Genomic DNA, 13677 nt, shown 5'->3' on the forward strand with positions numbered 1-13677 from the left:
CCTGGAACCCTTGCACCCAGCCCGGACCCTTGCACCCATCCCAGACCCCTGCACCCATCCCGGACCCCTGCACCCATCCCAGACCCTTTGCTCCGAGCCCGGACCCCATCCTGCGCCCAGACATCCCCCCCTGAACCCCACATTTGCTCCCCTAACGCTGGTGCCAGCCTGGAGCAGGGCTTGGAGGACCTGGGGGGGGTCTCCCCTTCTGCCCCCCATCTCCCCAGGGCTGCGGGTGGCCGTGCACTGGTCGAGTCGGGAGGGGGCCTCCAGACACCCGGGGGGTCCCTGCGCCTCGTCTGCAAGGCCTCCGGCTTCACCTTCAGCAGCTACCAAATGGACTGGGTGCGACAGGCGCCCGGGAAGACGCTCGAGGGTGTCGCGAGTATTCACAGCAGTGGTATTGGTAGCAGCACATGGTACGCGCCAGCGGTGCAAGGGCGCTTCACCATCTCCAGGGACAACTCCCAGAGCACGCTCACGCTGCAGATGAACAGCCTGAAGGCCGACGACACGGCCACCTACTACTGCGGGAAAGAAGATTATGGTGCTGCTTATGGTTGTGTCCCCCGACGTCCCTCCGCTGGGTCCCCACATCCCGGCATCTCCCCAAAACCTTCTGCACCCAACCAGGGCTCTTTGCCTGAAGCCAGAACTTCCCTGCGCCGTTCCCCCACCTCCCAGCATCTTCCCGTAACGCCGGCACCCAGCCTGGACCCTTCCACCCAGCCCTGACCCCTGCACCCAACCCAGACCCTCGCCTTCAGCCTCGACCCTCTGCACCCACGTCAGACCCTTGCACCCAGCCGGGACCCCTGCGCGCTGCTCAACCCTTTGCTCTGGAGTCCTGGATCCTTACACAGATCCCGGACTCCTCCTTGTGCCGAGACCCCCAAACCCCTCCCCAGGACCCCAGATTTGCTCTCCCGAAGCTGGGGCCAGCCTGGAGCAAGGAAGAAGGGGACTTTGGGGGGTCTCCCCTTCTCCCTCCCTCCCTCCCTCCTCTCCCCAGGGCTGCGGGCGGCCGTGCAACTGGTCGAGTCCGGAGGGGGCCTCCAGACACCCGGGGGTCCCTGCGCCTCGTCTGCAAGGCCTCCGGCTTCGACTTCAGCAGCAAAGGCATGGGATGGGTGCGACAGGCACCCGGGAAGGGGCTCGAGGCTGTCGCGGGTATTTACAGCAGTGGTAGCAGCACAGGCTACGCGCCGGCGTTCAAAGGGCGCTTCACCATCTCCAGGGACAACTCCCAGAGCACGGTCACGCTGCAGATGAACAGCCTGAAGGCCGACGACACGGCCACCTACTACTGCGCGAAAGCTGCTGGTAGTGGTGTTGACACCCGACCCCGCGTCTGGGCAGGAAAACCGCAGGCGAGCGGTGTCGCCGCGGGAGGCGGCGATGCCTGGCAGCCCCCAGCCCTCTGCGCCGCGCTGGGACGGCCGCGGCCGGCGCATCTGCCTGCCCCGAGCCGGGATCCCGGCGTTGTGCCCCAACATCCCTGCAGCGTGTCCCAGCATCTCAGCACCTTCCCAAAACCCTTGCACCCAGCCCGGACCCCTTCCTGTCCCAAGACCCCCCAGAACCCCAGCTTTGCTCCCCTAACGCTGGTGCCAGCCTGGAGCAGGGCTTGGGGACCTGGGGGGGGTCTCCCCTTCTCCCCCTCTCCCTCCCCAGGGCTGCGGGCGGCCGTGCAACTGGTCGGGTCCGGAGGGGGCCTCCAGACACCCGGGGGGTCCCTGCGCCTCATCTGCAAGGGCTCCAGCTTCACCTTCAGCGGCTATGAAATGGACTGGGTTCGACAGGCGCCCGGGAAGACGCTCGAGCAGGTCGCGGGTATTACCAGCGGTGGTAGCGCATACTACGCGTCGGCGGTCAAAGGGCGCTTCACCATCTCCAGGGACAGCTCCCAGAGCACGGTCACACTGCAGATGAACAGCCTGAAGGCCGACGACACGGCCACCTACTACTGCGCGAAACAAGCTGGTGCTGGCACCGAGCCCGGCAGCGTGCCCCAGCATCCCTGCGCCGCATCCCAGCATCTCAGCACCTTCCCAAAAACCCTTCGCACCGAGCCCAGATCCTTGCCCCATGCCCAGACTCTTGCAGCGATCCCAGACCCTTGCATCGAGTTCAAATCCTTACCCTATGCCCGGATTCTTGCACCCATCCGGGATCCTTTGCCCCGAGCCTGGACCCAAACATCCCTGCCCTATTCCCAACATCTTCCCCAAATCCCTGACCCAAGCCCGGACCCTAGACTCTTTGCACGACTCTGGATCCTTTGCAACGAGCCCGAATCCCTGCACCGTGCCCAAATCCGGGTCTCTTGCCCCAAACTTCCGCCGCGCTCCTCCTCCGCAAGGGCTCCGGCTTCACCTCCAGCGGCTCCGGCGCGGACTGGGTGTGACAGGCGCCCGGGAAGGAGCTCGAGTGGGTCGCAGAAATCACCGGCGGCGGTGGTGGTGGTAGAGACGGCGGGGCGGCATCCAGCTGGTTGAAGAGCCGAGGATTTCGGGCACCGTGCCGGGATTCGGGCTCGTCGCAAAGGATCCGGCTTGGGTGCAATGAGTCCGGGCTGGGCGCGAAGAATCGAGGCTCAAGGCAAGGGTTTGGGCGCGGGGTAGGGGATCCAGGCTGGGTGCAAAAGATCAGGCTGGGCGCAGGGGTCCCAGGAATCAAGGCAAAGGGTTTCAGAAAGTTGCTGGGATTCGGGGAACCGGGGCGGGGACGTCGGGGACACGGCGCCAGGGCTCGGGGACACCACCCAGCACCAGCAGCTTGCTTCCCGCAGTAGTAGGTGGCCGTGTCGTCGGCCTTCAGGCTGCTCATCGGCAGCGTCAGCGTGCGCTGGGAGTCGTCCCCGGAGGCACCGCCGGCGCGCGGTAAAAACCACCATCGCTTCTCATACTCGCGACCCGCTCGAGCCCCTTTCCCGGGCGCCTGTCGCGCCCACTGCGTGTAGAAGGTGCTGAAGGTGAAGCCGGAGCCTTTTGCAGGGGTCTGGGCTTGGTGGAGAGGGTCTGGGTTCGGAGCAAGGGTCCAAAGATAGGACAGGGGGTCCGGGCTCAGTTCAAGGGGTCCGGGCTTAGCGGAAGGGGTCCGGGATTGGGTCAGGGGTCCGGAAAGAGGGCTGGGCAGGGATGCTCAAGCCCCCTTGCACCCTTCCTTTGCTTTAAACATCACCCTGACCAACGCCAGTCACCCCTGGGCAGAGAGGACCCCCCCCCAAGCAGGACACACCCTGGATCAGCCCCCGCTCCTCCACCTTCCTCCTCCTCCTCGCGGCCCTGCCAGGTAGGACCCAGTCCCGCTGACCCCCCCCTTCCCCGGGCGCGGATACGGGGCGAGGGGGAGCGATGGCCGGGACCGGGCGACTCAATTCTCTCCTTCCTCCCTCCCCAGGGCTGCGGGCGGCCGAGCAACTGGTCGTGTCCGGAGGGGGCCTCCAGACACCCGGGGGGTCTCTGCGCCTCGTCTGCAAGGGCTCCGGCTTCGACTTCAGCAGCGTCAGCATGGCTTGGGCGCGACAGGCGCCCGGGAAGGGGCTCGAAGGGGTCGGGGGTATTTACAACGATGGTAGCACCACAAGATACGCGCCGGCGGTGCAAGGGCGCTTCACCGCCTCCAGGGACAACTCCCAGAGCACGCTCACGCTGCAGATGAGCAGCCTGAGGGCCGACGACACGGCCACCTACTACCGCGGGAAGCACCGTCCCCCAACATCCCTGCGCCGCGTCCCAGCATCTTCTCAAAACTCTTCCGCTGAAGCCTGGGCCCTTTCACCAAGCCCGAGCCCAGATATCCCTTGGGACCGCATCCCAGCAGCTCAGCACCTTCCCCAAAATCGCTGCGCTGAACCCAAATCCCTGCCCCCTGCCCAGCTCCCTGCTCCGACAACGGAACACCCCCCCCGCCCGCCTCCCGCCCCGTACCCCGAAGCCCAAATCCTGCACCCTCCCTGCAAGCCCCAAACTCCTGCCTGGCGCTAAATACGCTTGCCCTGAGCCCGGATCTCTTCACCCAGCCCAACGCCCCGCTTGGTGCCCAAATTCCTGCCCTGAGCCGTGTCCTGCAAGGGCTCCGGCTTCACCTTCAGCAGCTACAACATGGTCTGGGCGCGACAGGCGCCCGGGAAGGGGCTCGAGTTCGTCGCGGGTATTGGCAGCAGTGGTAGTTACACAGAATACGCGCCGGCGGTCAAAGGGCGCTTCACCATCTCCAAGGACAACTCCCAGAGCACGGTCACGCTGCAGATGAACAGCCTGAAGGCCGACGACACGGCCACCTACTACTGCGCGAAAAGTGCTGATGCTGGTGGTGTCCCCGAGCCCGACACCGTGTCCCCAACATCCCTCCCCTGGGCCCCGCAATCCCAGCATCTTCCCGAAACCCCGTGCACCAAGCACAGGACCCTTGCAGGCTGCCCACACCCTTACACCGACCCCAAACCCCTGCCCCGACCCCGGAACCCCTCGCCTGGTTCCTACCCCTGTGCACCCACACCCCATCCCTGCCCCCTGCCTGCTCCATCCCAGGAGACCCCCAAAAACCCCCTGCCCGGGGCCAAAATCCCTGAGCCCAAACCCCTGCACCCAGCCCAATGCCCTGAGCCCTAATCCGTGCCCGAGCCGTGTCCCGCAAGGGCTCCGGCTTCACCTTCAGCAGCAAATCCATGTTGTGGGTGCGACAGGCGCCCGGGAAGGGGCTCGAGGAGGTCGCGGGTATTAGGAACGATGGTAGCGGCGCATGGTGTGCGCCGGCGGTGCAAGGGCGCTTCACCATCTCCAAGGACAACTCCCAGAGCACGGTCACGCTGCAGATGAACAGCCTGAAGGCCGACGACACGGCCACCTACTACTGCGCGAAAAGTGCTGATGCTGGTGGTGTCCCCGAGCCCGGCACTGTGCCCCCAACATCCCTGCAGCGTGCCCCAGCCTCTCAGCATCTTCCCAGACCCCTTGCGTCGAGCCCAGACCCTTCGCGCCGACCTCAAACGCCCCTGCGCTCTTCCCCCTGTTCTCAGCCCCTTCCCCAAATCCCTGCCTTGTACCGTTCCTTGACATCCCTGCGCTGTTCCCCCCGCCAAAAATCCCGGCGCCTTCGAGAAACCCTCGCGTCAAAGCTGGACCTTTGCCTCAACCTGAACCCTGGCACCACGGCCAGACCCTCGCCCCGAGTCCGGACCCTTGCGCACAACCCAGACCCGCTTCAACCAGCCCGAACGCCTGCGGGGTGCATAATCCCTGGGTCTTCACCCCAAAAACCCCCCTCTCCCGCGCCTCCTCTGCAAGGGTTCCGGCTTCACCTTCGGCAGCTCCAGCATGAATTGGGTGCGACAGGCGCCCGGGAAGGGGTTCGAGTACGTCGCGGCTATTAGCTACGATGGTAGTAGCACAGGCTACGCGCCGGCGGTCAAAGGGCGCTTCACCATCTCCAGGGACGACTCGCAGAGCACGGTCACGCTGCAGATGAACAGCCTGAAGGCCGACGACACGGCCACCTACTACTGCGCGAAAAATGCTGATGCTAGCGGTGTCCCCGAGCCCGGCACCGTGCCCCCGACATCGCAGCATCTTCCCGAAACCCTTGCACAAAGATCCGGGTCTTCTAGCAAGTCTGGACCGTTTTGCACCAAGCACGAAACCCTTTATCGAGCCCAAATCCTTGGCTTTGGGCCCAAATCCTTGCCCTCCACCTCCTCTGCAAGGGCTCTGGCTTCACCTCCGGCAGCTCCGGCATGGAATGAGCGCAACAGGCACCCGGAATCTTCCCCAAATCCTTGCACCGAGCCCAGACCCCTGTCCCAAGCCCAGACATCCCTGCCCTGCATCCCCAAATCCAAGCATCTTCCCAAAAATCTTTGCCCCGAGCATCGGAATCCCTGCCCTGCATCCCAAAATCCCAGCATCTTCCCCAAAATCCTTGCCCCGAGTGTCGGCATCCCTGCCCTGCATCCCAAAATCCCACAGTCTTCCCCAAATCCCACCATCTTCCCAAGATCCTTGCGCTGAGCCCAGGCCCCTCTGCATCCCAAAATCCCAGCATCTTCCACGAAATCCCAGCATCTTCCCAAAATCCTTGCCCCGAGCATCGGCATCCCTGCCCTGCATCCCAAAACCCCAGCATCTTCCCAAAATCCCAACATCTTCCTCAAAACCCCAGCATCTTCCCCAAAACCCCAGCATCTTCCCCAAAATCCTTGCCCCGAGCGTCAGCATCCCTGCCCTGCATCCCAAAACCCCAACATCTTCCCCCAAATCCCAACATCTTCCCCCAAATCCTTGCCCTGAGCATCGGCATCCCTACCTTGCATCCCAAAATCCCAACATCTTCCCCAAAATCCCAACATCTTCCCCAAAATCCTTGCCCCGAGCATCAGCATCCCTGCCCTGCATCCCAAAACCCCAGCATCTTCCCCAAAACCCCACCATCTTCCCCAAAATCCTTGCCCCGAGCATCGGCATCCCTACCTTGCATCCCCAAACCCCAGCATCTTCCCAAAATCCCAACATTTTCCCCAAAATCCTTGCCCCGAGCATCGGCATCCCTGCCCTGCATCCCAAAACCCCACCATCTTCCAAAATCCCACCATCTTCCCCAAAATCCCACCATCTTCCCCCAAATCCTTGCCCCGAGCATCGGCATCCCTACCTTGCATCCCCAAACCCCAGCATCTTCCCAAAATCCCAACATTTTCCCCAAAATCCTTGCCCCGAGCATCGGCATCCCTGCCCTGCATCCCAAAACCCCACCATCTTCCCAAAATCCCAACATCTTCCCCCAAATCCCAACATCTTCCCCCAAATCCTTGCCCCGAGCATCGGCATCCCTACCTTGCATCCCCAAACCCCAGCATCTTCCCAAAATCCCAACATTTTCCCCAAAATCCTTGCCCCGAGCATCGGCATCCCTGCCCTGCATCCCAAAACCCCACCATCTTCCCAAAATCCCACCATCTTCCCCAAAATCCCACCATCTTCCCCAAAATCCTTGCCCCGAGCATCGGCATCCCTACCTTGCATCCCCAAACCCCAGCATCTTCCCAAAATCCCAACATTTTCCCCAAAATCCTTGCCCCGAGCATCGGCATCCCTGCCCTGCATCCCAAAACCCCACCATCTTCCCAAAATCCCACCATCTTCCCCAAAATCCCACCATCTTCCCCCAAATCCTTGCCCCGAGCATCGGCATCCCTACCTTGCATCCCCAAACCCCAGCATCTTCCCAAAATCCCAACATTTTCCCCAAAATCCTTGCCCCGAGCATCGGCATCCCTGCCCTGCATCCCAAAACCCACCATCTTCCCAAAATCCCAACATCTTCCCCCAAATCCCAACATTTTCCCCCAAATCCTTGCCCCGAGCATCGGCATCCCTACCTTGCATCCCCAAACCCCAGCATCTTCCCAAAATCCCAACATTTTCCCCAAAATCCTTGCCCCGAGCATCGGCATCCCTGCCCTGCATCCCAAAACCCCACCATCTTCCCCAAAATCCTTGCCCCAAGCATCAGCATCCCTGCCCTGCATCCCAAAACCCCAGCATCTTCCCAAAATCCCAACATCTTCCCCAAAATCCCAACATCTTCCCCAAAATCCCAACATCTTCCCCAAAATCCTTGCCCCGAGCATCGGCATCCCTACCTTGCATCCCAAAACCCCAGCATCTTCCCCAAAATCCCGACATCTTCCCCAAAATCCTTGCCCCGAGCATCGGCATCCCTGCCCTGCATCCCAAAATCCCACCATCTTCCCCAAAACCCCAACATCTTCCCAAAATCCTTGCCCCGAGCATCGGCATCCCTACCTTGCATCCCAAAACCCCCAGCATCTTCCCAAAATCCCAACATCTTCCCCAAAATCCCAACATTTTCCCCAAAATCCTTGCCCTGAGCGTCGGCATCCCTGCCCTGCATCCCAAAATCCCAGCATCTTCCCCAAAATCCCACCATCTTCCCCAAAATCCTTGCCCCAAACATCGGCATCCCTGCATCCCAAAATCCCACCATCTTCCCAAAATTCCTTGCCCCGGGATGAGGGAGAGGAGGGCGGGGGGGGGGGGGAACCACCGAAACACTCATTTCCGGGCTTCCTACCCCAAAACGACGCCGATGACGTCAGGGATGAGGGCGCTGCAGGGAGCGCAAACAGCCCGGCGGGCGGGCAAGTCCGTAATTAAGCCCGAAGAAGTAATTAGCGGCGGGAAGAGCTTGCAATTAAAGAATTCGAGGGCAATAATTAATCGGGGCGCTGCAAAGCGGGCAATTAAAGAATTAAGCGGTGTGGATAATTAATCAGGGCGCTGCAGAGGTTGCAATTAAAGAATTAATCAGCGGGAATAATTAATCGGGGCGCTGCAGAGGTTGCAATTAAATTAATCGGTGTAAATAATTAATCAGGGCGCTGCAGAGCTTGCAATTAAAGAATTCAGTGTACGAAAATGATCAGGGCGCTGCAGAGATTGCAATTAATCAGTTTAAATAATTAATCAGGGCACTGCAGAGCTTGCAATTAAGTTAATCAGTGTAAATAATTAGTCAGGGCGCTGCAGAGCTTGCAATTAAGTTAATCAGTGTAAATAATTAATCAGGGCGCTGCAGAGCTTGCAATTAAGTTAATCCGTGTAAATAATTAATCAGGGCACTGCAGAGCTTGCAATTAAAGAAGTCAGTGTAAATAATTAATCAGGGTGCTGCAGAGGTTGCAATTAAATTAATTGGTGTGAAGAAGTGATCAGGGCGCTGCAGAGGTTGTAATTAAATTAATCGGTGTAAATAATTAATCAGGGCGCTGCAGAGCTTGCAATTAAAGAATTCAGTGTACGAAAACGATGAGGGCGCTGCAGAGATTGCAATTAAAGAATTAATCAGTGTGAATAATTAATCAGGGCACTGCAGAGCTTGCAATTAAAGAAGTCAGTGTGAATAATTAATCAGGGCGCTGCAGAGCTTGCAATTAAAGAAGTCAGTGTAAATAATTAATCAGGGTGCTGCAGAGCTTGCAATTAAAGAAGTCAGTGTAAATAATTAATCAATCAGGGCACTGCAGAGATTGAAATTAAAGAATTAATCAGTGTGAATAATTAATCAGGGTGCTGCAGAGGTTGCAATTAAATTAATTGGTGTGAAGAAGTGATCAGGGTGCTGCAGAGATTGCAATTAAATTAAACCGTGTAGATAATTAATCAGGGCACTGCAGAGATTGCCATTAAATTAATCAGTGTAACTAATTAATCAGGGTGCTGCAGAGCTTGCAATTAAAGAAGTCAGTGTAACTAATTAATCAGGGCGCTGCAGAGCTTGCAATTAAAGAATTCAGTGTATGAAAATGATGAGGGCGCTGCAGAGATTGCAATTAAAGAATTAATCAGTGTGAATAATTAATCAGGGGGCTGCAGAGCTTGCAATTAAAGAAGTCAGTGTAACTAATTAATCAGGGCGCTGCAGAGCTTGCAATTAAAGAATTCAGTGTACGAAAATGATGAGGGCGCTACAGAGATTGCAATTAAAGAATTAATCAGTGTGAATAATTAATCAGGGCGCTGCAGGGCTTGCAATTAAATTAATCAGTGTAAATGAGTGATTAGGGCGCTGCAGAGATTGCAATTAAAGAAGTCAGTGTATGAAAATGGTGAGGGCGCTACAGAGCTTGCAATTAAATTAATCCGTGTAAATAATTAATCAGGGTGCTTCAGAGATTGCTGTTAAATTAATCCGTGTAACTAATTAATCAGGGTGCTTCAGAGATTGCCATTAAATTAATCCGTGCAACTAATTAATCAGGGCGCTGCAGAGATTGCAATTAAAGAATTCGGTGTACGAAAACGATGAGGGCGCTGCAGAGATTGCAATTAAAGAAGTCAGTGTGGATAATTAACCAGGGCGCTGCAGAGCTTGCAATTAAAGAACTCAGTGGAAATAATTAGGGCCCTGCAGAGGTTGCAATTAAATTAATCAGTGTAAATAATTAATCAGGGCACGGCAGAGCTTGCAATTAAAGAATTCAGCATAAAAAACTACGTAAGGGTGCACTGCAGGGATTGCAATTAAATAATTCCGTGTACAGAAGATAGACGGATGCACAGCAGAGTTTGCAATTAATTAATTCAACGTGTATCAGTGCTAAGGGCACGGCAGAGCTTGCAATTAATTAATTCGGCGTAAATAAGATACAAGGGCGCTCGGCAGAGCTTGCAATTAAATAATTCCCTATAAAGAAGATGTAAGGGCGCACTGCAGAGATTGCAAAGAAATAAATCAGTGTAAATAATTAATCAGGGCGTTGCAGGGCTTGCAATTAAATAATTCGGTATAAAAATGATCCAAGGGTGCGCTGCAGGGCTTGCAATTAAATAATTCGGTATAAAAAACGATCCAAGGGTGCGCTGCAGGGCTTGCAATTAAATAATTCGGTATAAAAACGATCCAAGGGTGCGCTGCAGGGCTTGCAATTAAATAATTTGGTATAAAAAAGACCCAAGAGCACACAGCAGAGCTCGCAATTAAATAATTTGGTATAAAAACGATCTAAGGGCGCACGGCAGAGCTCGCAATTAAATAATTCAGTATAAAAACGATCCAAGAGCGCATGGCAGGGCTCGCAATTAAATAATTTGGTATAAAAAAGATCCAAGGGCACACGGCAGGGCTCGCAATTAAATAATTCGGTATAAAAACGATCCAAGGGTGCGCTGCAGGGCTTGCAATTAAATAATTCGGTATAAAAAACGATCCAAGGGTGCGCTGCAGGGCTTGCAATTAAATAATTCGGTATAAAAACGATCTAAGGGCGCACGGCAGAGCTCGCAATTAAATAATTTGGTATATGAACAATCCAAGGGCGCACTGCAATTAAATAATTCGACGCACGCCTGCGATTAAGGGCATGGCAGGCCTTGTTATTGATTAATTCAACGTCCATCTGCGCGGAATTCCCTAGAGACGTTGCGATTAAACAATCCCCGGTCCCCCACCTGCGACGAACTCCCTAGGGGCACCGCGATTAAATAATCCCCCGTAAACAAGCGATACGGCTGCCCGGCAGAGCTTGCAATTAAAGAAGAGAATTCAAATCCCCGCCGCTAACGAGTCGCCCGGCAGAGATTTGCAATTAAAACGCCAAGGCAGGGCAAAAGGCTGGGGGGTGGACCCCTCCCATGCAAATCCCCGCCACCCAGCGCCTTTAAAAACCCCCGGCCCCGCCATGGTGGCACATCCCCGGTCTCCCCCACCCTTCTCCTCTCCACCATGGGCATCCACTTGGCCTCCACCTTCCTCCTCCTCCTCGCGGCCCTGCCAGGTAGGACCCGATCCCGCTGACCCCCCCCCCCTCCTTCCCCGGGCGCGGATACGGGGCGAGGGGGAGCGATGGCCGGGACCGGGCGACTCAATTCTCTCCTTCCTCTCTCCCCAGGGCTGCGGGCGGCCGTGCAACTGGTCGTGTCCGGAGGGGGCCTCCAGACACCCGGGGGGTCCCTGCGCCTCGTCTGCAAGGCCTCCGGCTTCACCATCAGCAGCAACCAAATGGAGTGGGCGCGACAGGCGCCCGGGAAGGGGCTCGAGTGGGTCGCGGGTATTTACGGCAGTGGTAGCAGCACAGCCTACGCGCCGGCGGTCAAAGGGCGCTTCACCATCTCCAAGGACAACTCCCAGAGCACGGTGACGCTGCAGATGAACAGCCTGAAGGCCGACGACACGGCCACCTACTACTGCGCGAAAGCTGCTCACGGTGGCGCCGACCCTGCCCGCCGCCGGCGCAAAAACCCCGCGTTGGCTGCTTCATCCCGTGGGAGGCGGAGGGCAGCGATGCCTGGCAGCGCTCGGCCCTCTTCGCCGCGCCTGAGCGGCCGCAGCCGCGGCGTCTGGGCTTCGCTCGGCACCCAGACCCTTTGTGGGGCACCCAAGAGCCTTTCAAGGAGCCCAGCCCCTCGCAAAGCACCCAAGCGCCTTTACAAGGGCACCCAAGTGCCCTTTGCACGGAGCCCAGACCCTTTGCAGGGCACCCAAGCACCCCTGAATGGAGCCTAGATCCTTGCGGTGAGCCCAAGGGTCCTTTGCAGGGCACCCAAGCACCCTTGCATGGAGGATGAGACCCTTTGCTCGGCACCCAGACCCTTTGTGGGGCACCCAAGAGCCTTTCAAGGAGCCCAACCCCTCGCAAAGCACCCAAGTGCCTTTACAAGGGCACCCAAGTGCCCTTTGCACGGAGCCCGGACCCTTTGCAGGGCACCCAAGCACCCCTGAATGGAGCCTAGATCCTTGCGGTGAGCCCAAGGGTCCTTTGCAGGGCACCCAAGCACCCTTGCATGGAGGATGAGACCCTTTGCTCGGCACCCAGACCCTTTGTGGGGCACCCAAGAGCCTTTCAAGGAGCCCAACCCCTCGCAAAGCACCCAAGTGCCTTTACAAGGGCACCCAAGTGCCCTTTGCACGGAGCCCGGACCCTTTGCGTAGCACCCAAGCACCCTTGCATGGAGGATGAGACCCTTTGCTCGGCACCCAGACCCTTTGTGGGGCACCCAAGAGCCTTTCAAGGAGCCCAGCCCCTTGCAAAGCACCCAAGCGCCTTTACAAGGGCACCCAAGTGCCCTTTGCACGGAGCCCGGACCCTTTGCGTAGCACCCAAGCACCCTTGCATGGAGGATGAGACCCTTTGCTCGGCACCCAGACCCTTTGTGGGGCACCCAAGAGCCTTTCAAGGAGCCCAGCCCCTCGCAAAGCACCCAAGCGCCTTTACAAGGGCACCCAAGTGCCCTTTGCACGGAGCCTGGATCCTTTGCGTAGCACCCAAGCACCCTTGCATGGAGGATGAGACCCTTTGCTCGGCACCCAGACCCTTTGTGGGGCACCCAAGAGCCTTTCAAGGAGCCCAGCCCCTCGCAAAGCACCCAAGCGCCTTTACAAGGGCACCCAAGTGCCCTTTGCACGGAGCCCGGACCCTTTGCGTAGCACCCAAGCACCCTTGCGTGGAGCCCAGATCCTTGCAGTGAGCCCAAGGGCCCCTTGCAGGGCACCCAAGCACCCTTGCGTGGAGGATGAGACCCTTAGCATGGAGCCCAGACCCTTTGCGTAGCACCCAAGCACCCTTGCATGGAGCCCAGACCCTTTGCGTAGCACCCAAGCACCCTTGCATGGAGCCCAGACCCTTTGCGTAGCACCCAAGCACCCTTGCATGGAGCCCAGATCCTTGCTTCGAGCCCAAGGCCTCTTTGCACGGGGGCCCAGACTCTTGCACGGCACCCGAGCACCTTTGCAGTGAGCCCAAGCGCCCTTTGGATGGCACCCAAGCGCCCTTGCATGGCACCCAAGCACCCTTGCGTGGCGCCCAGGCGCTTGCCATGAGCCCAAGTGCCCTTTGCACGGAGCCCAGACCTTTTGCACGGCGCACGGGTGCCTTTGCAGTGAGCCCCAGCGCCCTTGGGACGAGACCAAAACGCCCTGGCATCGCATCCGGATCCTTGCACAGAGCCTGAACATCTGTGCTCTGTGTCCCGAAAATCCCTGAAAGACCTTCCCCGGGGACTATTTGGCCGGTTTGGACCCAAAAATGGAGATGCTTTGGCCGTTTATGGCAAGTTTTGCTGACATCCGGGCACGCTTCGGCTCTTTGGGCCGTTCTCGACCCAAATCTGGGCACACTTTGGCTCTTTGGGCCCATTTTGACCCAAATGTGGGCAGGCT

The 13677-nt window shown here is 57.9% G+C and overlaps 1 gene segment (V, D, J or C); it reads left to right on the plus strand.

Annotated features, from left to right (window-relative positions):
• Positions 1-11244: 11244 nt before the first annotated feature.
• On the plus strand, positions 11245-12024 carry LOC127028132 (immunoglobulin heavy variable 3-23-like). The segment is given in 2 exon segments: positions 11245-11296; positions 11411-12024. Coding segments are annotated over 2 exon segments (666 nt in total).
• The last annotated feature ends 1653 nt before the right edge of the window (positions 12025-13677 follow it).

Source organism: Gymnogyps californianus, unplaced genomic scaffold (assembly GCF_018139145.2).
Source record: "Gymnogyps californianus isolate 813 unplaced genomic scaffold, ASM1813914v2 HiC_scaffold_203, whole genome shotgun sequence".
Lineage (NCBI taxonomy): Eukaryota > Metazoa > Chordata > Aves > Accipitriformes > Cathartidae > Gymnogyps > Gymnogyps californianus.